The 27,248-nt window shown below is 45.7% G+C and overlaps 2 protein-coding genes across 6 annotated transcripts in view; both read left to right on the top strand.

Annotated features, from left to right (window-relative positions):
- The window catches only part of LOC123023071 (probable E3 ubiquitin-protein ligase HERC6), a 28,711-nt gene extending 22,504 nt beyond the window's left edge, over window positions 1-6,207 (top strand). The window contains exons 20-23 of the mRNA XM_044429437.1: window positions 970-1,040; window positions 1,913-2,096; window positions 3,331-3,433; window positions 4,424-6,207. Of these exons, the coding sequence (XP_044285372.1) occupies window positions 970-1,040; window positions 1,913-2,096; window positions 3,331-3,433; window positions 4,424-4,638 (573 nt within the window). The 3' untranslated portion in view covers window positions 4,639-6,207. The remainder of the gene's footprint in view (window positions 1-969; window positions 1,041-1,912; window positions 2,097-3,330; window positions 3,434-4,423) is intronic.
- A 3,504-nt stretch (window positions 6,208-9,711) lies between these two features.
- LOC123023072 (probable E3 ubiquitin-protein ligase HERC4) overlaps window positions 9,712-27,248 on the top strand; it is a 40,824-nt gene continuing 23,287 nt past the window's right edge. For 4 of the 5 annotated variants that reach the window (XM_044429438.1, XM_044429441.1, XM_044429442.1 and 1 more), the window contains exons 1-12: window positions 9,712-10,169; window positions 12,372-12,504; window positions 15,715-15,791; window positions 16,685-16,921; window positions 18,156-18,247; window positions 19,966-20,096; window positions 20,289-20,437; window positions 21,111-21,187; window positions 22,450-22,553; window positions 23,976-24,035; window positions 24,512-24,617; window positions 25,618-25,801. In XM_044429438.1, coding sequence (XP_044285373.1) covers window positions 9,890-10,169; window positions 12,372-12,504; window positions 15,715-15,791; window positions 16,685-16,921; window positions 18,156-18,247; window positions 19,966-20,096; window positions 20,289-20,437; window positions 21,111-21,187; window positions 22,450-22,553; window positions 23,976-24,035; window positions 24,512-24,617; window positions 25,618-25,801 — 1,630 coding nt within the window. In that variant the 5' untranslated portion in view covers window positions 9,712-9,889. The remainder of the gene's footprint in view (window positions 10,170-12,371; window positions 12,505-15,714; window positions 15,792-16,684; window positions 16,922-18,155; window positions 18,248-19,965; window positions 20,097-20,288; window positions 20,438-21,110; window positions 21,188-22,449; window positions 22,554-23,975; window positions 24,036-24,511; window positions 24,618-25,617; window positions 25,802-27,248) is intronic. The other variant, XM_044429440.1, reaches the window with a different exon arrangement.

Raw genomic sequence — 27,248 nt, forward strand, 5'->3', positions numbered from 1 at the left:
CAAATCTCTGGGCAGGTTTTTGTGAGAGCAAACGGCTCTCGAGTTACATGATTTCTGGGTTCCGGCAGCAAGATAATTCACACTCGAAGACTGTCGTTGGGTTAATGTAGGCTGTGGTTGAAGCATGGGTTGCTTTTGAAATGTGGGTTCTTGTGTTGTCTGAACCAACCAAGATAAACCATGGTAAACAACCTATAGTTCACTATCCATCAGCAAACCTCTCGCTCTCTTCATGGGTTGCTCATGGAGCTGAGAGAACATGATAACCCACAGTTCAAGAACAACCTATGGTTTAGTAACAATCCATACTCAATGACTTATCATGCTGTCTGAACCCACCTCTCCCAGCACCATATCTTCAGTGGATCCCACCGATGTCAGACAGAAGTCATTATATGAAACTTGCCATAAATCACACCTGAGGCCTGAGCGCCAAATTCAAATTCATATTTTATTTAATCAATATTTTAATATGTTTTAATATTGAATTTTATTATTGTATTTTATAATCTTGCAGTCAGAGTGGGTCGTCTATTTATGCTGTAAGCCGTCCAGAGATGCAAGTAATTGGAGGCATACAAATTTAATAAGTAAACAAATAAACAAATATGAGTTCTTGGCTGCACCCTAGTGGTGGGGGTGAGCCAAAAGCAAAAAGGGCAGAGCCAAAAAATACCAGCGTCGCTTAAAGCCTCCTATTCTCAGTTACTAATTCTGGGGAAGCACTTGAGCCTATTAGAATGTAGGGTGCAGAATCCACCAGAAATGCAAAGAAACTACCAATCTGTGGTTGGGGGCACAGGGGTGGGGTAAAGGCATGGCCACCTGGGCACCAAATCTGGCCCCTGAGCCCTGACGTTATCCATCCCTGCTTTAAGAAAGAGTTGAATACTGAAGTGCTGTTTGGGTCTCTTAGAGAAAGATACTGAAAACAAAGTCCCCCTGAATAATTTCCGCTGTGTTTTTCAGATATCCTGGGACAACGTCGTCGTAGATTTAATTCAAAACGGCAGTGCAATCACAGTGAACAATAAAAATAAGTACGTAAAGATGACTTGTTTATACTCATGGTTTATTCTTTTGTATTCAAAACTGCCCCTAATCCAAGAACTGTGGATTTCAGTAGCAGTACGTGCTGTAAGCATCCATTTCTCTAGAGGGTTTATAATGTGAAACAGACTTCCACAACCTGGTGCTCTCCGGGTGTATTGCATTATAACTCCACCATCCCCAGCAGCATGGCTCGTGTGGAGGCCATCCAAAATCAGTGCCGAAAATGAAAAGGGAAGCTGTGAAGGCATTGGTGGGAACTAAGATGAAAACAGCCTGTTCTCCTCCCTTTCACAGTTGATGCCATTTTACCATCTTTGCAAAGCAGCATGTTTCACTGCTGCATGAGTTCAAGCTTGCTTCTGAGCCAGCGTGGTGTAGTGGCCAGGGAACTGGACGGGGATTTGGGAGAGCCAAGTTCAAATCCCCAGTTGGCCACGCAGCTCACCGGGGTGACCTTGGGCTGGTCGCTCTGTCTCAGCCTAACCTGCCTCGCAGCGTGGTGGTTTTGAGGATCAAAATGGAAAGAAGGAAGATTAAGAAGTGACTTTGGGTTCCTTGCAGGAAAAAAGCATGGCATAAATATAATAAATAGACACATGCACAAGAGGGACTAGTGTTAAAGCATTCCTACTCATACATTTGGAAGTAATCCATTAAAGGAACTATACAAATATATGAATGTATACAAACCAACCTAGTTAAGGGAGTGGTGTATTTGGACTAGGAAGACTTGAATTCAGACCTTTATGAATTTGGAAACATACCAATAAATGTTTAAGGAGAGATTTGGGGAAACAGGTCAGCTCTTCTTTATGCCTCAGGAACAAAACTACTAATTTCTATTTATTTCTTTTCAAAGGAAGAAGTTTGTTGCCAAGTATGTGGACTACGTCTTCAATACATCGGTGGAAGAAATTTTCAAGGAGTTTAGGAGAGGGTTCTACAAAGTCGTTGGTGAATCAATAGCTGGATTCTTTGAGCCTCAAGAACTGATGGACGTGATGATTGGAAACACAAGTTATGATTGGAACGCGTATGAAAAGGTTGACAGAGGGGCGAGGGGCAACGGACAGGGTGGGCAGCCTTTTTGCTTCTCAGGGCAACTGCAGGATGTTGTCCTGGTTGATGACATTTAAAGGGATCATGCAGATTCATGGCTCTCGGTATGAGGGTTCTATACAGCCGTCAGGATCAGGGGCAATGTGTCTTTGGGACCAATTGCTGTGGAAGACAAACAGCAGGATACTGTGCAGTCTTGTCCTGCTAGCAAGTTTCTTGCATGCATCTGGTGAGCCACTGAGGGAACAGAATGCAGGACTGCATGGGCACAGGTGCATATGTCTGTGCACATGTGCTCTCTCTGCCCCCATCTCAGCTCATTGAATCTGCATGCTGCAGTCCCATCATGCATTTCGCCCATTCCTGCTGACTAGTGCTGGAGCAAATGCAAATTAGCTGCTCAGGGGGTAGGACAGGCAGCTTACCTAGGGGGAAGGCACATGAAGAGAATGACTCTCCCCTCACTCAGCCACAGCTTTTTCTCTGCTGCATTGCACTCTGGGTATGTTTAGACTGGTAAGAGCATAAGTTTAGCCAGGAGGGGGAAGGCACAGGGGGAGAGTCATCTCTCACGCTCTTCTTCCCCAGTAAGTCACCACCTTCCTAGGTGGGTCATATTCCTGACCCGATGGGGACAGTGCATGGGAAGGAGGTCATTCTGGGCACATTCCCTGCATTGCCACTCCATCCCATTTTACAGCCCACTCAGTGGGAGACTTGGGGGGATTCAGGGTCTTAGGCAGCTGTCACAGGCTCCTGTGAGCCAGATTGCCCACCTGTTTTCTAGACCGTTAGGGGGCTCACAGCAGGTACTGAGCGGGAGCCATTCATGTTGGCTCCTCCCACTACACCTCTGGGCCTGCTGGCTCCACACCCTCCGTCCTGATCTTGCTGTGTTGAACTGGCAAGGGATGGAAGGAGTTCCAGCCACGTTTGCTTTGAATATGGGTAGAACTGTCAGCATGATTTGTTGGTTTCTATGTGGTCATTGTGGGCTTGAACCAAATCCATTGAACATGACTGGGTCAAGTGAGGGTGGACACAGCACACTAGACAAGTTAGGGATCTAGTGGGTGGGCAGCATAGAGAGCCCCTTCCCTTGCCCACTTTGAACCCTCGTGCATCACCTTGAATGCAGGAGCCCAGCTTCTGCCTTCCAAGCTTCCCTTGTGCATTTTGCTCAATCTGATGTTGTCACTGTTTTGTTTTGCTTTGAAGAATGCCGAATATTGTGCTATATACAGTCCCACACACCCTACTATAAAGATGTTCTGGGAGGCTTTCCATGCACTAACTCTGGATGACAAAAAAGGCTTTTTGTGTAAGTGTTTTATTCCACAAACTTCTATGTTTATTACTCTCCAAAAATCCATGATAGAGAGTCCCTGTCTTTGTAATGAAGTGGCATAAGCCTCAGTCCCCTGTGGAGAACTTCTGAAATGGCAAAGGTCTCCAATATGAACTGGAATAGTGTTGGGCTGGACTTGGAATTCCTAACTCAGGTTCTTGTCCTTACTCAGGCATGAAGCTCACTGGGTGACTTTGGGCAAGGTCTCTCTGCCTGTTTTTGTTTAGTCACTAAGTCATGGCCGACCCTTCACAACCCCATGGACAACATTCCTGCAGGCTCTCCTGTCCACCATCCCCCGGAGTCCACCCAAACCCCCTCCGACCATCCCAATGACCCCATCCAGCCACCTCAGCCTCTGCCATTCCCTTCTCCTTTTGCCCTCAATTGTTCCCAGCATTCAGGTCTTCTCCAATGTCTCCTTTCTTCTCATTAGGTGTCCAGAGTATTTGAGTTTCATCTTCAGTGTCTGACTTTCTAAGCAACATTCAGGGTTGACTTCCTTTAAGATTCATTGGTTTGATTTCTTTGCTGTCCAAGGGACTCTCAGGAGTCTTCTCCAGCACCACAATTCAAAGGCATGCCGGCTTTCCAAACTCAGATGTCTCTACCAGTTGCTGGAGGTCACTGTATGCTGTAGAGACCTCTTGGGTTTTGGGCCTCTAGCTCAGAGCGGTAGAGCATGAGTACGTACCCCAGGGCCAGAAGAGACATGGGCCCACATGGACATCCACATTGTCATGCAAACATCTTCCCTATGGTGCAATCCCATATTGCAGGGAAAACGTGCAAATGAAGCAAATGCGTAGCTCAGAGGGCTGGGAAGGACCTTGCAGCATCTTGGGCTGATACATCCATTCAGGGTTTGTTATTCTGGGGCGAAGTATCTCATGCACATTTGAAATTGCCTGAATCTTCTCATACTCATCATGAGTTGACTAATCCTTTCCTTTACCATCCCAGTATTTGTTGCAGGAAGTGACCGGGTCCCTATGAACGGAATGAACTCCTTGAAGTTACGTATTTATCACTGGAATTGTTCCCCTCCTGATGATTATATCCCTCAAGCTATAAGCTGCCATCATATTTTGCTGCTGCCGAATTACTCAACCACAGAAAAACTGAAGAAGAAAATTCTACAGGCTATTGAGAACAATCAAGGCTTTGGCAGATGGTAAAACTGACTCAGAGACTCAAGAGTGCTTACATCTTCCATTGGCTTCAAGTGTGCGAGCAAGGATTCTCCAGTTACAATCCTGTGCACATTTAGGGAAAACACTAAAGCTCCTAGCAATCCTCAGCCAGCCTGTCTGTCAAAACATTTTCTCTTTAAACATATACAGAATTTTGCTGTTAATCATGGGGTTATTGGCTGGCCCTTTAATGATACTTGGACTGCCCAGTGATTTTCCTGCTAAGAAAAAAATACAACATTAATTCTTGGTGGTAGTTTGCTTTTGATAGATAAATGATTAACAACTACAGTTTGTACCCAGTTATTTTCCTCTAATACCAGTAATATTTCTGAGAATACAAACAATGTATCCTCTAAAAGTTTGTGTTCCTGTATTTTTCAATTACCCCATAATAAGTGTTTTATTGTGACTTGAAGAGGTCATGCTTCAACAGCTTCTTGATGTGAACAGACCTAGCACCTGACACACTTTGTTCAAATATGTACAATGTTTTAGTTTCTGTTTTAATATCAAAACACTTGATATTTGTATATGCAGTGACCCTCACCCACCCTTTATTTCCTTAAAAAAAACCCTGAAAAGCCCCAATTGTTGGAATCTTTCCTCCTGTGAGACTTCTTGCTCCTGACCGATCCTCCCAATTCTGTATTCCACTTTCAAGTGGAAAAGGAAGAAGACTGGCTGAAGCTGTGTGTACACAGAAAGGGCAGAAGTATTTAAATGTCTTTCATAAATTGTAGGGCCAGCATCAAGGGTAGACTTGGGGCACCTGCTTGGGTGTCCGCCAATAGGAGACCCCAGAACTGAGGCTCTTCTCGGCCATTGCAACCTGCTGCTTCACCTGCCTCCCCTCTGGTCCACACAGTAGTGATGGTGAGAGGGAGCAGCCGGTGGTACTGCTTACCTGTTCTTTGTGAGTTAAGCCTGCAAATAGTTGCAGGGATGAGAGGAGAAGCAGTGACATCAGCTGGTGAGAAGATACAGCTCACTTGAGAGGATCTTCCCTCTGGCGCTGAAAAACTGGAAGCAGACACAATAAGCAGTGCTCAGCCTGAACTATGTTTCCCTCTATAAATGGTCTTCCTAGGCAATGATGCCCCTCAAAGTTTTGGTTCTGCCTTCCTTCAGCTTTAGGAAAACAAGTGTTCTCCCATTCATTCATTCATTCATCTTGTTGTTGTTGTTGTTAGTTGCGAAGTCATGTCCAACCCATTGCAACCCTCCATTTTCCTCATGCTTCTGCTGGCAGGTTTTTAAAAACATGCAGGAACTTTCCTAAGGATTTGGATATATGCTTCAACTGCACCAGTTTTACAGTTTGTGTTATTTTGGGTGTCGTGGTTTGTGGCAGTGGCCATTAGACACCAACATTGTTCTTTTAGGCATAGAATAACAACCTGTTCTTTAAAAATACATTTTGAAATTGTCAAAGTTTATTGATAATTGTATAGCTGGAGTTTTAAATATTGTACCAAGTTTCTGCATGTCTTAGAGCCCAAGATAAGCAACACTCTGTATGCATATAGAATAAAATGATTACAAAGAAAGTAATGAATCAAAGTTATATTTTCTATATCCTGCCTTCTTTGCTTTAATGAGTTTGGAGCAGCTTACCAATGGTGGCTCTTTCTCAGTCTGTTCTTTGTAACAACCCTGTGAGGTAGCTTGGGCCAAAAATGAATGACTGGTCAAAAGTCACTCATATTTGCAAATATGGACATGGAACTTTCGGCTATGATATCCAGCCTAGGAAAACTTATTTGCACCTCAGTCCAGTGTGTCTTCCAATAATTCAATATTAAGCAACAAGCTTTCAAGTTTTGAAAATTGCAGTAGGCCTTGGAAGTGTGAACCTGAAAGATGTGTTTAATTGATGGCTGGGGATGCTTTAAAATTAACAGTGACTCTTGGTTAAAGTTGACAAATACTTTTAAGAAAATTGAACATACGGAAGGTTGTGGCCGTATGTGTCATTGCAGGTTATTACTTACGCAGTGGGTGCTTCTAGATCAGGGTTAGGAAATGGTCTCGCCAGCTCTGGCCGGTACTGAAGGCTGCGAGGAGGGCTCCAGGTTTCCCAACACTACTAGAAGGAAGGTTTCTTCTGTACAATATTTGTCTTAGCGTTTTTCCTTAAGATAAAATAGGAACAGGAAGGGAGAGACCAGCGCAAGCCACCCTAAGCTCTTGGAGAGAGACAGCATATAAGTGCGAAGCAAAACAAGACATATGTGGGCCCAGGAACACGGGAGAAAGCAGAGACATTCCGGCACTATTTCTGTCCAAGGGCCCATTACTCCCAAAGGAAAGTGGGTGTGAGGAATGCAAATACAAACTCCACCTTACTCTTATGGTCATAGAATCATTGAGTCGAATTGGAAGGGGCCAAGAAGGCCATTGGGCTCAACCCCCTGCTCAGGGCAGAACTTCAGGTCAAGGCATCCCTTGCAGATGGGTGTCCAGCTGCCTTTTGAATGCCTCTAGTGTGGGCAAGCCTACAGCCTCCCTACAGAATTGGATCCATTGGATTCAGGTTTTTCCTGAAGTTCAGCTGGAATCTGTCTTCCTGTTGCTTGAGCCTGTTATTCCATGTCCTGTACTCTGGGATAATCAAGAAGAAATCCTGGCCTTCCTCTTTATGACAAACTTTCACGTCCTTGAAGAGTGCTCTCACATCTCCCCTCAGCCTTCTCTTCTCCAGGCTAAACATGCCCAGTCCTTTCACTCTCCCCTCACAGGGCTTTGTTTCCAGTCCCCAGATCATCATTGTTGCCCATCCCTGAACCCCTTTCAGATAGTGCAAGTGTCAGTTCATGCACACTGCATACTTAGTTGGACTCTATTTGCATTTTCAGAAAGGTGTCTTGCAGCCTCACACATCACGAGTCTTTGTTTCATGCAAACCAACTCTCTGGGTGGCATTTTCAATCTCTCCTTACAGGGCTTCATTTCCAGTTCTTGGATCATTCCTGTCGCCCCCCTCTGAACCCTTTCCAGCTTGTCTGCGTCTTTCATAAACCATAGTGACCAGAACTGGACACAGTACTCCAAGTTGAGGTCTAACTAGTGCGGAGCAGAGGGGAACTGGTACTTCACATGATTTGGAAATGATACCCCTATTAATGCAGCCCAAAACAGCATCAGCCCTTTTTGCAGCTGCATCACATCATTGGCTCGTACTCAGCTTGTGATCTACAACAATTGCAAGACCCTTCTCACACTATTGTTGAACCAAGCATCCCCCAACTTGTAACAATGCTTTTGGTTTATTTATCCCAGGCACAGAACTTGGCATTTGTTCCTACTGAATTTCAAGTCTGTGGTTTTCGGCCCAGCACTCCAAGCTATCAAGATCACCTTAATCTTCTTTCTGTCTTTCGGAATTCATGATGATGCTATGATTTGAGTGTTTAAATACAAAAGTGTCCTTGCTCAGAGTACTATTTTGTAACTGGTATGGTAGAAGGATTTGTAAAGCACTGATGGGAGCAAGAACAACATGTGTTTCACTTCTATGTAATGCAAAAGGCTGTTCAAATGTGCTATTCAAACCATATAGCACATTTGTTCCCCTCCTGATGATTATATCCCTAAAATCTGTGTGTGGAATGGGCAGTCCTCTTCAAAAGTCCTCTTTTTATTTTCCCGGTATTTTAACCATTAATTGGTTTTATCCTTGTTTTTATCACTATTTTTAGATGCAGTGTGCTGTGCATTGTTGCTGTTATGTTTTTTGTTCCCTGTAAGCCACCAAGAGACTTTTTTAGTAATGGATGGCATAGAAAAACTTTAAATAAATAAATGAAGAGAGGTCAACCCAACAGCGGGGCTGTCCTGCAACCATGGCCCCTAGCCAAGTTTCTTTTCCTTTCCCTTTACAGAGAAAGACTCTTTGGGGCTGCTTTCAGCAGGATGTGCAACAGCACTTTCCCTTTCCCAGGAAGACTCGTGCCTCTGCCATGGTGTTGGGAAGAGAAAGCAGGAAGGGAGCCAAACGTCAGCAAAAGGAGACCTGTCTCCTCAGGCTGTGGCCACTACAGAATCCCATCAGACTCTGGAGAGACCTTTCAGTTTCCTCCTCCTGTCGGCCTTGAGCACCTTTCCGCCTTCTTGCGCTGTACTTTCAGTCTCTGCCTGGGGGCAAAGCCCCCTTCCTTTCTCTGCAGAGGCAGAGCAGAGTCCAGGGACCCGTGTGCTGCTTTGGCTTCTGCCCAAAGGCGGCTCACGGAGTGTGGCGCTGGGGCTGGGCGAAGAAAGCGCCCAGGGTGAAGGTGAGCACACAGCCGGCCTCCAGGTCCAAAGCCGTAGATCAATGGTCCTCAAACTACGGCCCACGGGCCAGATGTGGCCCGCCATGCCCATTTATCCGGCCCACCTCGGAGGTTTTGGCTTGCCATGCGTGGGCACGTGGTGAGGCGGTGGCTTGCTCATGCCGAGATTGTTTTGGACTTGGTTGGAGAAAACGATCTCTGGGCGAGCAAGCCGGCACCTCGCCGTGCATGGGCTCCCGTCCCTGTGAGTGCCCCCCAGCCCGCTCACCCCCTGCGACTGTAGGTGGATTTAAATGCAAATAGCACACGCTTCGAGTATCATTTTTGACAGTTACTGTTCTAAGATCAGAAAAGCAGAAGCATTTGTAAAGCACGGGACGGGGGAGAAGTGTTCTGCACGGCACATCTGAATTCGCGCCAAAGGGGGCTTGAAGCTTTACGTTCGGGACCCTCGTTGCCCCGCGCAGGCCAGGATTTCAGGGCAGCGGGTCGGTTTTGCTGCAGCGCCGTGCCCACCTTGGCTTACGGGGTGCGGGATGGGCACTCCGCTGCAGAGGAGTCGCCAGCCCGACCGCGAGGCTACCGTGTCCCGTGGCCGGTAGCCAGGTCTTCCGCGCCCAGCCGTCCCTTTCCCCGTCGGACGCGCGGCGGCGGCGGCGGCGGCGGCGGCGCTTTCCATTTCCCGGGAAGACACGCCTCCTCCTGCCGCGGCGTTTCGAAACAGAAACCGGGGCTGGCGCCGAGGCGAGCTTAAAGCGACGCGCGGACTCGCAGCGGACCCTGGCGAGGGACTTGCAACCTGCGCGCAGCCTGAGCGCCTTGTCGCCTCTCCGCGCTGCGCCCGGAGGCAAAGCATCCCTCCTCGCGCCCTCTCGCGAAGGCAGAACGAGCCGGCGGCCGGGGCAAAGGTGGTGCGCCGCTTCCTGCCCCGGGGCGGCTGAGGAAGGCTGTCCGCAGACGAGATGCCGCAGCGAGCCGGGCGCCGGGCGCCCAGGGGGAAGGCGAGCGCCCGGCCGGACCCCCAGCGGGACTCGCCTCCCGCCCCGCCACGGCGCCCCGGAGCCCCGCTGCTGCTGTTCCCCCCGGGCGGTGGCCGCACGAGTCTCGCTCAGCAGGACCCCCGAGCCATCCGCCAGATCAGCTGCAAGCACGGCTGCGTGGCCGTGGCGAAGGCCGGCGGGAGCGTGGAGGTGGTGTGCAGCGCGGAGGACGGAGCGCCCCGGAGCCCTGCCAGGCGCCCCCGTGAGTAGCTGGCCCCCAAACACGGGGGGCGAGGACTTGCTGGGGGGGGGGGGGCAGCGTGCTGCATGCTCTGACAAATCTCAGTGTGTGAGAGAGTAAGAAATAAAGAGGAATCGAGACGTCGTGTCTCTGAGCGAGTCAATGCTTTAAGGACATGTTGGGAGAGGAAGGAGGCTAGCCCAGAGCAGAGCTTCATGCAGAGACACAGTAGGAATCCTCTTCTGAAGGCAGGCCGTGTTACCCCTGTGCCAGTCAGGGTGTCTGCATTAAGAAACCCCCACCGAAGCTGAGGCTAGCACAGTTCATTATGCCTGGACCAGACCCACAGATTCATTGGGGTGACTGGGCATACAGCTCAGTCATTTGCTTCTGGTAATACACAGTTCCAGAACTGGTCCACATGAGGCATTGATGGTGCACTCCTGTTTCCACACTCACACTGGTTTGTGGGTGCTTTAAACAATGTTGCCATTTCTCAGAGCTTCTCCAAGTCTTTGCAACCACCCCTGCAGCTTTTTTAAAAAAATTAAGCATCGTGGGAAGTCGGGTAATCATTACCTGGACATTGTATTATCTGGAAATTCTGTTATGAAGGGCTTGTGTATTTTCACAATCCTGCTATACCGCAGCACCATTCTGCATGTGGTTGTTTAATGGGACACAGAAAGAAAAAGGAGAGATGCGTAAAGGAACCAGTCCTTAACACGAAGCCTACCGGCTGCATGCAGCCCCCAAGGACTTGCTCCGCAGCCCTCTAGCTGCTCAGAGCGCCCGTTGCAGCGATGATACGGGCATCATCATGGTGAGCTCTCATCCCATTCTCTCCCTGGGGCTCAGGAGCTGAGCGCCTTTGTACAGCATGCTGGGGAGAGTCCGTCAGCTCATGTACAAGAGGGTTCCGTGTCGAAGCCCCCATGTGGCCCTCAAGGTATGAAAAGCTGGACCGCTCTGATCGAGAGGGAACAGAGTTGGACGCGCTGGTTGTAGGCAGTTGCTTTGCATTTGGGTCAAGAGCACTGGAGTCCCTTTGGTGTGTGATCAGTTTGCCTCAGAGATGCTGGGGCTGTGCAACCAACCTCTTCTTTTTGGTTTGAATGGGTGGTCACGCTTCCTTCAAAATTGGCAGTGTTGTCCTTTTGATTTAACTGCACTTGGCTTCTAAAACAAAATGTGATGTGGAGGCTTCTGGAGAAGGATGCTCTTTCCCCCAATGTTGTGTCAGCAACACAGTTTCTGTTTCTCACTGTATTGGGACATTTACTTTGCTGTCAGATCAGTTTCAGTTTCCAGTCGGCATCCAGAGAAGCCTTAATTCCTGTCACCTGATCCCCAGACTTGTGTGATAGGTCAGAAACATTAGCGTGAGAGTTATGAAGAAGGCAGGGAGTCTTTGCAGTATAGAAAAACAAAGATACATACAGCCTAATATGCTTAGTGTGGTGGTGAGAGGGTTGGACCCAGGACCTGGGAGATTGGGGTTCTCATCCCCATTTGGCCATGAGGTTCACTGGGTGACTTTGGGCCCAGCACAGACTCTCAGCCCAACCTACCTCACAGGGTTGTTGGGAGGATAAAATGGAGCTACATATATCATCTTGAGTTCTTTACAAGAGGGAAAAAAGGAAGATACAATTGCGCAATAACAACCACTGTTGATAAATATACATCACTGTTATAAAATGTTAAAAATAGGCACAATGCTTGTTAGTTATCCCAGCATCTTTGTGCTCATTGGCCAGAATATGATTGATTGACGAGTATGTATGAATCATCCACAGGTATGAGTTAATAGTAGAACCAGTGGAATTTGCCACAGAATGTTGTGTGTGCGACGTTCCTGTGCAGAACTCCAAGTCGCCATGCCCTCCTCAAGGATATTTTCTCCCATGCCCCCTCCATCTTGGTTTTCCCTTAATTTCCTGCTCCAGCAATCCTCATTCTGTGGCTGCTGACCATGCTCAGTCCTGACTGGGCAGTTCTGCAAATCTCTGGATTCCCACAAGCTTGCTGATACTTCACTCGTGTTGTGGATAGGTCTAGCTTGGCTACACACAGGGCATCACTCTTATTTTATTTTTATATCCAGACTTCCAATTTTATGGAATCCCTAGTGTTGCTTACAAATAGAAATATATGAAATAGCAATTCATGTAACAACATGAAAATCATGGCAGACTTTGTCTTGGTTTATCTATCTTACAGGCCACATCAAACTGGAAAAGAATACCAAAGTGGTTTTACTGGACTGTGAAGCAACTCATCTGCTCATCCTCTCATCAGAAGGGAAACTTTCCGAGCACAGTATTGAAGCTGGAGAAGTTAAATCAAAGCCGAGGTATAAAGGTTTCCATTACACAAGGGCGGCAGGGCAGTGGTTTGTTGTATTCAAGGCCCCAAGATTTTATAGTTTTTATTGTACTATTTATTGATTTTATTATTGTTTTATTGAATTGTTTTGATTGTTGTTATATGAAGGCCTACAAGACCTTCTAGAATTAACACCAAAAAATGATGTCGTTATCATCATGGGGGATTGGAATGCTAAAGTAGGAAGCCAAAAGATAACCAGAATAACAGACAAGTTTGGCCTTGGAGTACAAAATGAAGCAGGGCACAGGCTGGTAGAATTTTGTCAAGAGAATATGATGGTCATAGCAAACATTCTTTTCCAACAACCCAAGAGACAAATCTACACATGGACATCACCAGATGGTCAACACAGAAATCAGATTGACTATGTGCTCTGCAGCCAAAGATGGAGAAGCTCTGTACAGTCAGTAAAAACTAGACCAGGAGCTGACTGTGGCTCAGACCATGAGCTTCTTGTTGCAAAATTTAGGCTTAAGTTGAAGAAAGTAGGGAAAAGCACTAGGCCACTCAGGTATGACCTAAATCATATCCCTGATGAATATACAGTAGAGGTGACAAATAGATTTAAGGAATTAGATCTGATAGACAGAGTGCCTGAAGAACTATGGACAGAGGTTCGCGACATTGTACAAGAGGTTGCAACTAAAACCATCCCAAAGAAAAAGAAATGCAAGAAAGCAAAATGGCTGTCTGAGGAAGCTTTACAAAAAGCTGAGGAAAGAAGGGAAGCAAAAGGCAAGGGAGAAAGAGAAAGATACACCCAATTGAATGCAGAATTCCAAAGAATAGCTAGAAGAGTTAAGAATGCCTTCTTAAATGAACAGTGCAAAGAAATAGAAGGAAACAATAGAATAGGGAGGAACAGAGATCTCTTCAAGAAAATTGGAGATATGAAGGGAACTTTTCATGCAAAGATGGGCATGATAAAGGATCAAAATGGCAGGGACCTAACAGAGGCAGAAGAGATTAAGAAGAGGTGGCAAGATTACACAGAAGAACTAAACAAGAAAGAGCTTAACGTCCCTGATAAGCACTATGGGGTGGTCACTGACCTCGAGCCAGACATCCTGGAATGTGAAGTCAAATGGGCCTTAGGAAGCCTGAGCAACAGCAAAGCTAGTGGAGGTGACAGCATTCTAGCTGAGCTATTCAAAATCTTAAAAGACGATGCAGTAAAAGTGCTACACTCAATATGCCAGCAAATTTGGAAAACTCAGCAGTGGCCACAGGATTGGAAAAGGTCAGTTTACATTCCCATCCCAAAGAAGGGCAATGCCAAAGAATGTTCAAACTACCACACCATTGTACTCATTTCACATGCTAGCAAAGTGATGCTCAAAATCCTACAAGCTAGGCTCCAGCAGTATGTGGACCGAGAACTACCAGAAGTACAGGCAGGATTTCGAAGAGGGAGAGGAACTAGAGATCAAATTGCCAACATACGCTGGATCATGGAGAAAGCTAGGAAGTTCCAGAAAAACATCTACTTCTGCTTCACTGACTATGCTAAAGCCTTTGATTGTGTGGATCACAACAAATTGTGGCAAGTTCTTAAAGAGATGGGAGTACCAGACCATCTTATTTTTCTCTTGAGAAACCTATATGCAGGTCAAGAAGCGACAGTGAGAACTCGACACGGAACCACTGATTGGTTCAAAATTGAGAAAGGAGTTCAGCAAGGCTGTATACTGTCTCCCTGCCTATTTAACTTATATGCAGAGCACATCATGAGAAAGGCGGGGCTGGATGAATCACCAGTTGGAATTAAGATTGCTGGGAGAAATATCAACAACCTCAGATATGCAGATGATACCACTCTCATGGCAGAAAGTGAAGAGGAACTAAAGAGCCTCTTGATGCGGGTGAAGGAGGAGAGTGCAAAAGTTGGCTTAAAACTCAACATTAAGAAAACTAAGATCATGGCATCCAGTCCTCTCACTTCCTGGCAAATAGATGGGGAAGAAATGGAGGTAGTGACAGATTTTATTTTCCTGGGCTCCAAGATCACCGCAGATGGGGACTGCAGCCAAGAAATTAAAAGACGCTTGCTCCTGGGGAGGAGAGCTATGGCAAATCTAGACAGCATACTAATAAGCAGAGACATCACCCTGCCAACAAAAGTGTGTATAGTCAAGGCTATGGTTTTCCCAGTTGCAATGTATGGCTGTGAAAGCTGGACCATAAGGAAGGCTGAGTGCCGAAGGATTGAGGCCTTTGAATTGTGGTGCTGGAGGAGACTCCTGCGAGTCCCTTGGACTGCAAGGCGATCAAACCAGTCAGTCCTTGAGGAGATCAACCCTGACTGCTCTTTAGAAGGCCAGATCCTGAAGATGGAACTCAAATACTTTGGCCACCTAATGAGAAGGAAGGGCTCCCTGGAGAAGAGCCTAATGCTGGGAACAATTGACGACAAAAGAAGAAGGGGATGGCAGAGGATGAGGTGGCTGGATGGAGTCACTGAAGCAGTTGGTGTGAGCTTGACTGGACCCCGGGAGATGGTGGAGGACAGGAAGGCCTGGAGGAATGTTGTCCATGGGGTCGCGATGGGTTGGACACGATTTCGCAACTAACAACATATGTGCTGTAAGCCACCCAGAGAGCCTCATGGTTATGGGAGTGGGATATGAGTGCAGTCAATAAATACATGAATAAGAAGGCTCTAGATGAGGAGGGTCAATGCAACAGGTTGGATTGCCCTGATGCCATTAATTTTGCATAGAAAGGCAGGATATGGACACATCTAATCAAGACCTGTCCAAGAGGCTCACTTGCAAACAGCATCCTCACCTCTGCAATCAAGGGTCTAGCCAGCCAAGTTACTTTGGTATCCGAGGATAGGAATGTCGGAGAAATCTGCAAATGGATTCCAATGAGTTCAGATTCCTAGGAATCCAACCTGTAGCAGACTGGCTTTTTCTGAGTCTCAGTATACAAGGAAGTATACATAACAGTATACAAGGAAGGTCATCATCTTGGCTGCTGCTAAAAAATGATTCGGCATTGTCATAGTCATGTTGATGTACTGGAAGCAGAATTTTCCAGTCTGAATACAGGTGGACTTGGTTTGTACAGTTTGAAAAAAGTTGTTTTTATATTTGAATTGTTTGTCCCAGTCATACACGAGGAATCTTAATGTTTGACTAACCATATATGTATGCATTTTTCTTATGAACAGGCTACTGAAAGAATTAGGAGGCAGACAGATTATTCAGATTGCATGTGGTGACAACCATTCCTTGGCACTTTCAAACGGTATTAAGCATCTTTCATACAGCCCTTTTTGTGTTTATTTAAGCATATACTCTTGTCCCATGCAGGGTAACGTTTCTGGCCCAGGAGGTGAATTTATCATTTTGCTTTTTGGACTGACACTGTGTTTGCTCCATGGTTGTTTGAGCCTGCAGGCATTTAATTTTAGGAATCCCCTTTTCTGTCCCCCAGCTTTGTTAGATTCTCTTTTATTACCCTGTCGGTCGTGTTATTTTTTCCATCTGCCCCTTCTCATCTGTTGGATTTTCTCTTTTATTGCCTCTTCCTCCTCCTCCTCCTCCAGAATTCCTTTCACATTCAGTTCCTCCTTCTTTCCCCACCCAAATGTCCTGTCCACCATCTGCACAACCCCCTCTCTCCATGGCTCCCACTACAGTAATTTCCTCCTTGCTTTTGCCCTTGCTGTAAATTCCTTCCTCATTTGCTCACCCTGCCGGAACCCCTTCCCACCATGGCTGTTGCAATGACAGAGGAGAAAGGAAGGGGACTGGAATGCACCCTGAGGGGTTGTGGTGGGCACAGGTGCCACAGAAAGAACCCCATACTGAGTCCAATCCATGTAGCACTTACAGGATATAGTCAAGAGTATGTATAGAGCAACTGAATGACCTTTTGTAAGTTGTGCTTATAGAGTAATGAAAACCTGGGTCAGAACCGCTCCAGATTCGCTTATGCCTAATTTGCTAGAAAAACATGTGCTGGACTTTTAAATGTTTTATTGAGCTTCTGGCAGAAAGAGGCAAGATACAAATGGGAGATCAGCTGGTAGTTTATGGAGCAACTTCCCACTTGATATCTGATGCCTGCTTGGCAAATGTGTGAACATGCCCTACGGGAGCTGTGCGCATTCAACAACTGAACTTCCTTTTCTTAAGGAGGAGAGCTCTTTGCCTGGGGTCAGAATGAGCATGGCCAGCTTGGACTGGACACACAGGCAAGGAACCCATCGAACCCAGGCAGTAAGGAACCTCGGCTGGTGCAGACACTTGAAGGCATTCCTTTGGCCAAGATTGCGGCTGGATCCGCTCACAGCCTGGCCCTCTCTGTGTTTGGGACTGTCTTTTCCTGGGGAAAGAACGCTTTTGGGCAGCTGGGCCTCGGAGACACAGAGGGTAAGCAAAAGTATTGCAAATGTGCTGCTGGTGCTATTGGAGATATACTCATAAAATGATAGGAAACATCACTGATCCATCTAGCCCAGCCTGTCCTCCAGGTGTGTTGGACTACAACCCCCACCACCCCCACTGTACTGGGTGGGGATGATGGAAGTTGTAGTCCAATGCGTCTGAGCGGCACCTGGTTGGGGAAGACTAATTTTGGGGGAGGCTAATTTAGCAGAACCCCACCTTTTTCTGTGGCATGACCTATTCAAGGTCTCAACCCCTGTTGGGTTTTTCTAGCATTACTCCCCAAGAGCCTGGAGATGCCTCCTGCATACAAAACAATGCCCCAAGACCTTTTCCCAACCAAGACAGGAAGGAAAGCAGCATACAAGGAGGGGGGAGCTTCTCCACAGTTGCCTTCTGTCCCCTTTCACTACTGGGCCAAAGAGGACCGGGACAAGATCCAGAGAGCAGCCCTGAGTTGTGTTCCTGGTGGCATTTAGCATCAGAAATGACGTGGTGCTACAGGTGAGGACGTGGGAGATGCTTCCACAGGCTCACCTGTGTGTTGGGGCCACACTGCCTGCTGCTCTGTGCTAGACTGCAGGGAGAATGGGAAGGACCTTCTGGCACAGTGAAGGACTCTGTCCTGTCCCTGGTGTTGAACTAAAATGGAACTGCCAGTCAAGTCTGTACATGGGATGGGGTGGAAGCAAACCATCTTGTCTCTGGCTGCAGAGTCTCCTTGGCTGGCCCTGATGGCTGTTTCTGGCCTGCACACTCTGTTGCAATATTCTTCTAACTACAATTCCATAGTGGTTTAAAGCCAAGTCTGCCCATCCCCTGGTGAAAAGGGGATACACCTACAGGTTTTCGACCTTGAAACCATGATGGTTTTTGCCACATGGGGGCAATCACTTCTGCAGGTTGGCCACAGAAGATTCAGCTGAACTATGGAGCAAGGCAGTATAGGAAAGCTCTATTTGAAGGAATTTATAAAGTCATGTACTGTTTCCCTGGGCCTTTAAATATCAGCCTAGTCTTCAGATACAAATCATGTATGCTCAATATAGAATGCAGCATGTGTCGGAGGAAGCTCAAGGAATCGCATTTTGTAATAAATACAAATAAATCAATCATTTCTAGCCAAGCGAGGCCGAGTTATTTTGCTCTGTGTCATTGTTTCTAAATGATCTTTGAACAACATCTCAATGTGCTATTTCGCTTTTAATTCTCCTTCCAGATAGATGTTTCCCTACCTGTGTGAAGGCTTTAGAGCATATGAATGCAACATTCGTTGCATGTGGTGGAGAACATACAGCAGTTCTCTCAAAGGTTTGTCTGCTTGTTCCTTTTTAAATCCAGTTTAGGTTTTTTTTTAATAACCACACATATACCCTCTTTCTCTGGGAGATTTAAAAGAAGCCATCAATTTACGCCTGTATCCGTTGCCACAGTGAGTTCCATTGGCTGATTTTGTGTTGAGCTTAACCTCTCCATGCCTTTGTTTTATATCAGTTGCTGCTCAGGCCAGAACAAATCTTACAAGAGAGAATGTGTGAATCTCATTCTGTGTTTTCCATCCTCTTCCTTCACATCATAGGCTAGCAGTGGCAACATGACAATATCCTGCCAAACATATCCTGCTTTAATAGACATTACTGAGAAAAAGTAGACCAGAAATACAGAGCAGCAATGATACCATGTCTCTTAGAATATCCAGTTCTACCTTCCAGTTCAGAGCATGGCCCTGAAATTTTAAGTCTTGGTGAATAAATGCTTTTTCCGTATTTAACTTATCTAGGATTGTCTGTTCTGTAATTCCACTGCTGCTCAGAATCTCCTGCTTGATGCAAAATACAGTTTCGCAAAAGTTTATTATTACTTTTAAAAATTAAGAAAGAACAAACCAGGTTGCTAGCCCTTAGGAAGATGGGATCGAAAGTCTGTAGGCAATGACTGGTTAAATTCCAGAAGCCAGAGAGGAGCAAAGTAGGATGTCAGATAATCAAATAGTCACAAAAAAACATCAGTGGCCTGTCACATGTATGATGCATTGTGCTTTATGGAAAGGCAAAAATAGACTCTTCCTGCTGCCACATAACGAAAAGAGGGAGAACAACAAAGAAGAGCAAGACAAAGGGATGGCATAGAACAGCCTTCTCCAACTGGGTGCCCTTCGGATGTTTTGGACGTTAACTCCCAGCATCCCTGACCACTTGGTTCTTCTGGCTGGTGTTGATGGGTGTTAAAGTTCAAGCCATTTGGAGGGAAGAGGGCTGAGAAAGGCTAGTATGGGGGAATGTGGGCAAATGAAGGCATACGCACTGAAAGCTTGGTTATTACTAAGTTGTGGGGGAGGAGGAGTAAGTCAAAGCCCAGAAAGAAAAAAGATTTGAGCAGGGATTTGAAGGAAGGGAGAAAGATGGCACCACTGACCTATTCAGGGTAGGACTGAGTCGAGAGCAACTTCAGATTTACAGAGGCACCCTGCTGAAGCCCCTTCTCTTCTTTTTTAATTTTTATTTTCCCAACATATACATTACATAGTAAAAAAATACAGAACAAAAGGGAAAGCAAAATTAACAAAACAAACTAAATTCTTCCTGACTGATCCCCAGCCATGGGCTTAGTGGGTGGTGGAAAGCAACCATTTTATGTTGAGGGCATTGTGGGAAATGAAAATGGCCATCTCTAATGGCCAGGTAACTGTGGTCCTGGGGCTCACATAGGAGCCAAGACTGTAGCAAAACTGGGGCTGGGTGCTGATGTGGAGCCTGGGGAAGAGTTCCCTTCATAGAAAGCAGAAGGAGCGAACAGTAGAACAAATCCTTACCTCGTATTCTTTATGTGGGGTGCTCTATCTTCCTCCTCTGGGCAAACTGGATTTCTTTGGTGCAGAATTTTTGTGGCCAGGCTGCAGTGCAGAAGAAAACGCAGTCTTCTTTGTTTCCTTGGTTCTTCCACACTCTTCTAAATCTTTATTGTTCCCTGTTCAGTAGCAGGAAAAGCTTCTGCTGAAGTATGACATGCTTTTCCTCTTTCCCACCAAGGATGGACTCGTCTGCACCTTTGGGGCCGGCAGCCATGGACAGCTGGGCCACAACTCCACACGCAACGAGCTCTTTCCACGTCTGGTGGCGGAGCTGTTTGGGGCTCGAGTGACTCAGGTTGCCTGTGGAAGGTGAGGAATCTGCATTTTGTAGCAACTTTCCCCAACCTGGTGCCTCCCAGATGTGCTGAACTGCCTCCTGCCCCCATTCCTAGCCAGCCTGGCCAGTGGCCTTTGATGGTCAAAGCAGTTTTCCAGTTTAGCTTTGGAAGGGCCTGGCTGAGTCGCGGCACTTTCATATTCATATTTTGATTCTGTGACCAGATGGCACACCTTGGTCTACATCCCGGACCTGGGGGACGTCTATTCATTTGGATCTGGAGCAGAGGGGCAGTTGGGAGAGGGAGACAGATGTGACCGAAGGATACCCCTGCCTCTTGGCTTGACGCTGAATGGCAAGAACATCAACCAGGGTAAATGAAGCTCATTATCTCTGCATGTGCAACATTTGTGTTCAGGGGAAAAGCACACGAAAAAGCAAGCCAGGATATGTCAGGAGATAGGACTGGACTGAAAAAAAAACCATAATCATATGTTTGGCTTGTGTCTGTACTGTAGTTGTTTTTATAGTCTTATGTATCACTCTTGTTTTCTGGCAAACTTTGTATCTTATCCACTTAAAATGTTGCCTGGTTTCAATAAGGCATCCCATTGATAGTGACCTAGTTCATCTGGTACAACAACTTACCACACATGACTAGGTTGTTGTGTTTCATGAACAGGGTCTGCTCTGCCATGGCTTTTGCAATCTCTTGGGGGGGGTGGGGATTAAGAGACAGTCACAGCAACTAAATTCTGTTAGCAGCCACTGCTGTTGGGGACAGGAGACTCCATGCAGGTCCCCTGTAATGTCCTGAAGGAACGAAGTACTCATGTTAAACCCAGTTGTTTCTCAGGCTCATCATGGATACCTTGCATAAACAGCCAACTCACTGGGGTTGGTGGTGACATCCGAACAGGCCCAGTGTGAGCTTTGCCCCAGCTGCATTTAACTTCGTTAGATTTTCTGGTCAAACCTGAAACCATACATCTAGGAAAGATCTTCTGAAGCTCAATGAACATTCATTTCTTTCCTATCTGTCACAGAAGGAAGTGCTCCAACGGAAGTGGTTAAAATCATTGCTGGCGAGAACCAAAGTATTGTGCTTCTTTTAAAAGAAGAGGTAAGGACAATTGGGGTTAGTCTTCCAAGAATAATGCCAAGTGCCAGAATTCTGGTTTTGTTTTCTTGTATGTACTTATTGCAGCAAGACAAAGCTTCTTTGGATGTCTCCCATACATGGCTTTGCCATTGGAGAAATGGAGTCTCTGTTCATTTTCCTGGGTCTGCCTGGAGTGAAGAGTTCATAGGCAGTGGTTAGCAGACGGACTTTCCTGCCTGTCTCCTACTGCTGCCTTGGGCACCTTCGCATAGGTCCCATTCCTCCGCGTGCCCACCTTCCCACTGCCCTTGTTGCTAGCCATAATCACTCCTCAACCTTTTGCTTCCTACTGATCCCTTTCTCATCACCAGCATTGCCTGCATCAGAGGGAGAGGCCAATAAGTAAGCGGGTTGCACTTGTGAAGGAAAGGCACGACTCCAGTAGGTCCTTGTCCCTGGGGCCTGCTGGGGTACTGTCCCTCAGCAGGTGCCCGACTGTGCTTCCTTTGATGCTAACCCTGCTTCCCTGTACAAGCCAGAAATGGAACCAGGATTCTAAATCTCTCGTTGGCCATCCAGTTAGCAAACTGGTGATGCAAGCATACGTGATCCTTCATGTGATGGCCCCATTTAAGAAAAAATGCCATGGTGGTCAGTGCATACCCAGCAGTTCTCCAGCTTGGCTTTTGAAAAGGCTACATTAGGGCTTCTGCATGGAAGTGGCACAGAAGAGAAATGTTCCACCTCGGAAGAAAACTTGGAAGGCATCCAAGAGATGCCTGTGAATGATCAGCCATACGCATTCACATTCATCTCTGTATCGATGGAGGCCATGCCTGAGGCAGCCTTCTTCAACTTGATGGCTTCCAGTTGTTTGAGCTGCAGTTCCTGGCATTCATGACTCATCAGTCATGCTGGCTGGGGCTGATGGGAACTGAATGTCTTCAAAATGTCTAGAGGGCACCAGATTGGTCTCGTGGAAGAAGCACATTTTCTCTACTACCAAATGCACTGAGATTTGTTCAAGTGCCATCAACTTCCAGCAGGAAAGCAATTCAAGTGAAATTGTACTCAGAATTGTACCTTAACATCCTGCAATGTTTAAGAAGCCAGAATTTTTTTCTTTATGAGTGCCTGACGATGTCATAAGTTCTACATGGTCCTGGTAGCATCACCCACATGGATAGGAGACACATGCATTCCCCGATCTTCCTGGGGCCCTGAATCACAATCTATCAGAGAAAATATTGAGATCATTTTGTATTTTTCTTTGTCTTATACAGAAGTCGTATGCAGATTTAAACAGAATGCTTGTCAGGGTGGAAGACGAAAAGGTTGATAAGTGGCTTTCTAATTTGAACCCCCAGTGCTGCCAGAACATCGAACAGTAAGTGCAGTCATCTCCCTGCTGGATTTTTGCAGCTGATGCAAACATAAGAATTTAAGAGATCGGTTCATAATATACTTCTGCCGTATTTGAAACCTTGTGGGACCAACTGACAAACCCTGAACCAAAGGCAAGGATGTGAGAGCTGGTCTGCGCCTCATGGGTTGGAGTGATTGCCCTTATGTCAAGGGAGATGAAGCCTGTTAGAAACATCTGAAAACCTGGGGTTTCGGATGAGGTCTAGCCTAGTGAGCAACCACTGTTTTCAAGCCCCAGAGCACTCTTCAGGTGTAGAAGAGAATGAGATGCCCTATAGTAGATCCCACAATTAGCAGGGACATAAGAAGCTGTGATGCTCGCTCAGTTGATCACTCTAAACTTCCCCAGGACTCCAGTGGAGATAAAGGATGCATCTAGTTTGAAAGAAAAGTTGAAAGCTTTATTCTAAAGACAGTCAACCAATAAGACTACAGCAAATCTGATCTTTGACAAGGCCCCTGGACTGGCCAAGTAGCCCAGGCTTGGTATAAATTCTAGACTTCCTTTCCTTGCCTGGGCAACAAAGCTGTACTTTCTTTCGGTTCAGTCCCAAAGTCTAGTGCTCCGCAGTCCAAGAGACCCAAAATTATCACCCAGAGAATAGCAGGGGATGGAGACAACAATGAACCATGCCAGCTAGCACTGCTCTCTACAACATTCTTCTTACTTTTTAAAACATGCTATAGTTGAAAGGTTGGAAGTCAGGCACATTTACGGTTAGAAATGGCTGTTCAGCTGTTTGCACCTTACACATAGATTATCCTTTTCAGCAATGAAACACTGCCAATTTATGGAAAATGTGTTTAGCATCAGGATAGCAGAAGCAAACTCCACTTTATTCCTGCACAACCATGATAATGCATGATTTAAGTTAGCATAAAAGCAAAACAGCTGAAACACAGAGTGCTTCTTTTTTGTCAGGGTTTGTAAATAATTTTTTTTGGTTTGTTCTTTTGCTCAAGCATATCAGGGATGTAGAATCAGTGGTAAAGCAGGGTACAGGCATTGGGGAAAATGAGAAATGCTAAACTAAACTAAAAGTCCCCTACCCAAACTAGTAGATCCAGGGACTGTTTTCTTTTATTCAAGTGTACAGGTCACTCCAGTTGTTTTTCGCTTTGTCCCTGCAGTGCTGGCTGTGACAGTGTGTGAATTTTGGGGGTGGGGTAGGGGAGGGGCTGGCTGGAAACATTGAAAGCTCACCTACCTGCACAAGATGTTTCTGATCTGGATCAGGCTCCTGAATGCTTACACTAAAGTAAACAGAAGGATGAGGATCATGCTACATTTTAAACATAGGGTGTAGTTTACCTCTCAGTTGTAAGTCTAGATCATTTCTCAGTGGAAAGGTTGAAATGCCTCTTTATTCCTTTCAACAAACAGGCATGTAAAGCTGGTCTTCTCATCCGCAGCTTGCATCAATGGAAGCTTTCAAAAAATAAGGTAAATGGCACACCTTCAAGTACCAATTGATTCTCTTAAGTGGATTATAAATGGGAGAAAATGTAGAGCAAGGTTGGAGGGAGGGATATATGTAACAGATATCTCAAGATGAGACTGATCATTGCAAAAGAACTTCATTGACTTTTACATTCTTACGGTTGTTTTCATACCCAGTACCAACCCATTATTTATATTTATTAGTAAATTACACCCATACCAGAGCTTATTCCTCTCGCAAGGAACCCAAGTCTTCTGCAACCCTTCTCCTTTCCCTTTGATTCTCACAACAACCCTGTGAGGTAGGTTAGGCCTGTGACTGCCCAAAGCAACCCAGCAAGTTTCCTGGCCATGTGGAGACTAGATCGCCTGAGGCCCTTCCATACTCTAACCACTACACCACATGGATGTCAATATAATCAAAAGTTTTCACAATCAAGGGAAAGCATTGTGATTTCAATTGGCCCTTTTCTTTCCAGTAGCAAGAAGCATTTCAGACCACCTTGGGAAGTTGCAGAGGTGGATATGTCAGCTGTGTTGCTCTTCTGTGAGAAGATTTTTGCCAAACCTAAATTTTTCCATGTGGTAAGATGTGACACTGAATTTTCACATGGGTTTTTGTCTTAAGGCAGTGGTTTCCAAACAAAAAATACCAAAATTATTAAGAACAGCCAAGGCTACAAGAAGCTTATAAGAAACCTCACCATAACAATGGTTCCCACAGTCATTTGGGGACGCAAGACAGTATTTGGTTTCTTCTAGGCTCACTTACCTGCACTAGAAGCTTAGGACTGATACCTGAAAAAATCTGCTGGGGAGGCAGAGAGATCAAAAGAAAGAAAAATTTAGCCCAACAAACTGCAAAATAGCTATTGAGAAAGAATCAGCCAAAATGGAAACCCTGATGGGTTTCATTTGTTTCTTAGATACACCAGGTAAAAAGTGTCAGAGTTGATTGGCAGTTGATTGTTGAATGGGAGCTCAAAATCAGTGTCCAGAAGCCAGTTGGTTTTGGAGCCAGTGAATGCCTCAAGAGTCTGGAAAAGCTCGAGTCAGGAAATAATATAATTGCTGAAACAATGTCCTAGATCAGTGGTTTTCAACCACTGCTCCGTGCACCAGCCCTGGTCTGTGGGAAATTTGCAGGCCAGGGGTGGGGGCACATCCCACACACCACAGACTGGCACAGGGTCTGTGCTCCACCACCTTTTCCTCAGTGCCATCATGTTCACGGGGTGGGGGGGGGCGGAGAGGAGAGAGATAGCTTGATTCAGACTTCAGTAAATAGAGTCAACCTTTTAACAAGTTACAAGCTTCAACTTTTCTTTGTCGAAGCAGGTGGCAATTTCTAATTCAATAGCCCCAGGAGCTTGAAATGTTCTTTTTGTTTCTGAACTCTGTCATCTTTGATGCTCCATTTCTGGTGGAAGATGGGGCCACTGCTGTATGGTAGGCAGGGGGCTTCTAGCTGGTGTGGCTTCTTGCAACTCCTGCCCCAGGAAAAGGAAGTATACGTTTCATTGTTTGAGCAACCGGCTGTAAAAGGAGCATTTCATTCTTGCTGAATTCTTTTTCCCTATTCAAGGTGATGAAGGCTCTGAAGAAGCTCCTGCAGTCTCTTCCTTCCTCTTCTGTCTCCCCTGAGGCACTCAGAGTCTTCCTCATTGTGCCCATCTTCTTACGGAGGCAGGATATCCAGTCAGATGCTCTTCTTGGTCAACTAGCACGAGCAATTTACAAGCTCCCACTGGAACAGAAGCAAATTCTTGGTAAGGCAGACTCAGCTGCAGAAGGATGATTTGATAACTCCAATGAATTGGTTACAAAATTAGAGAAAGATTGAGAGAGATAGAGATGCCAAAAAGGCTGTCTAGCAATCTGGAATATGAAGTGGCTGGGGAAGATCCTACTTTTATTTGCATCCAATTCCAACCCAAAGTCTCAGACACACTTCTGAAAATGCTGCACTGGAAGTGGGAACAAACACCCCCAGATAAATGGAATGTTCTAAAATAGTCCATGGACACCCATGGCAGTAATACTGAATTCTTTGCATGGAGAGCAGAGGTACAATTCCCAGGGACTCTTGCCAGGGATGGGGTCAAACTGCCCCTTCACTGCTACAGCCTCAGGGTGCCTGAATGCCACAGCCTTGTTTTTCTTGAGAGAGGGAGGCAGGGAATTTGGCTTGTGTCGATGAACGATGCTCAAATACCTTCTGTGACCAATTGCATTGCATGTTGCAGCTAGAATAACAATGCAATCCTGTTGCACAAATTCAACTGGGTAGAGATCATTTAGGAATGTTTCAACATTCTGCATAGGAACATTTGTGCTGGCGTATGGGACCGTTCTCATGAACAAACAATTATGCCGGTGGAAGAGCAAGGCTAGACAGTAGGCCAGCTCAGGGGAGAAGAAGCACTTGGTCTGAATCCCCTTTTCATGGGTCAGCACCTTGAAATTTGTGCCCTGCCTTCGTCCCAAAAAATGGCACTCAAGGCAGCTTACAAAAACATTTAAAATAAATTAAAACAATAAAAAATATGTTAAGAGCACGTTAAGGGAAGACATTCCTAAATTACTTTTGGACCAATGTACGAACCAAATCTTAGTTATGTTTCAAAATGTTTTTCCTAATTTTGCAATGGAATTCTTCAAAGGAAAAATGGTATACAAAAAGTGTACTTTATTGGAATAGCAATCACAAGTCCATTAGATTGGGAAATTGTTCCCCAAAATATCTGTATATGAGGCAAAATCATGTATAAAAATCATCTATAAGGAGAAATGTGCAATAAAACTATGTACTGATTTTTATAGAAATCATTAATTTTAAGACAATTCTAATTTAAGTTTGGAAGAATTCTCAAATTTAGCCGAATTTTAAAAGGGAAGAATGAGAAGCAGAGAAACCAAAATTGACAAATTGGACCATCCTTAATGGCTGTTATCTTTTTTTAATGCCCTTAAATATTGGAAAAAAAGTTAAAATGGAACAAATTTCTCAGTGAAATCATTGATACACTGTATTTTCAAAGAATGTTTTTACAGATTTGATCAGGCACTACCTATGCACTAAAACTTTTCATAGTCTTGAGGAATGGAAACCATTTTAAGGGAAACTTGAGACTCAGGATTTAGAAAGAACATAGAAGTGTACCTAATCCCGCTTACTTTGTTTGTGCTGAGCATATCCTTGAATCTGTGCCTAAC

The sequence above is a fragment of the Varanus komodoensis genome, unplaced genomic scaffold, assembly GCF_004798865.1.
Source record: "Varanus komodoensis strain SLA01 unplaced genomic scaffold, ASM479886v1 scaffold2, whole genome shotgun sequence".
Taxonomy (NCBI): Eukaryota; Metazoa; Chordata; class Lepidosauria; order Squamata; family Varanidae; genus Varanus; species Varanus komodoensis.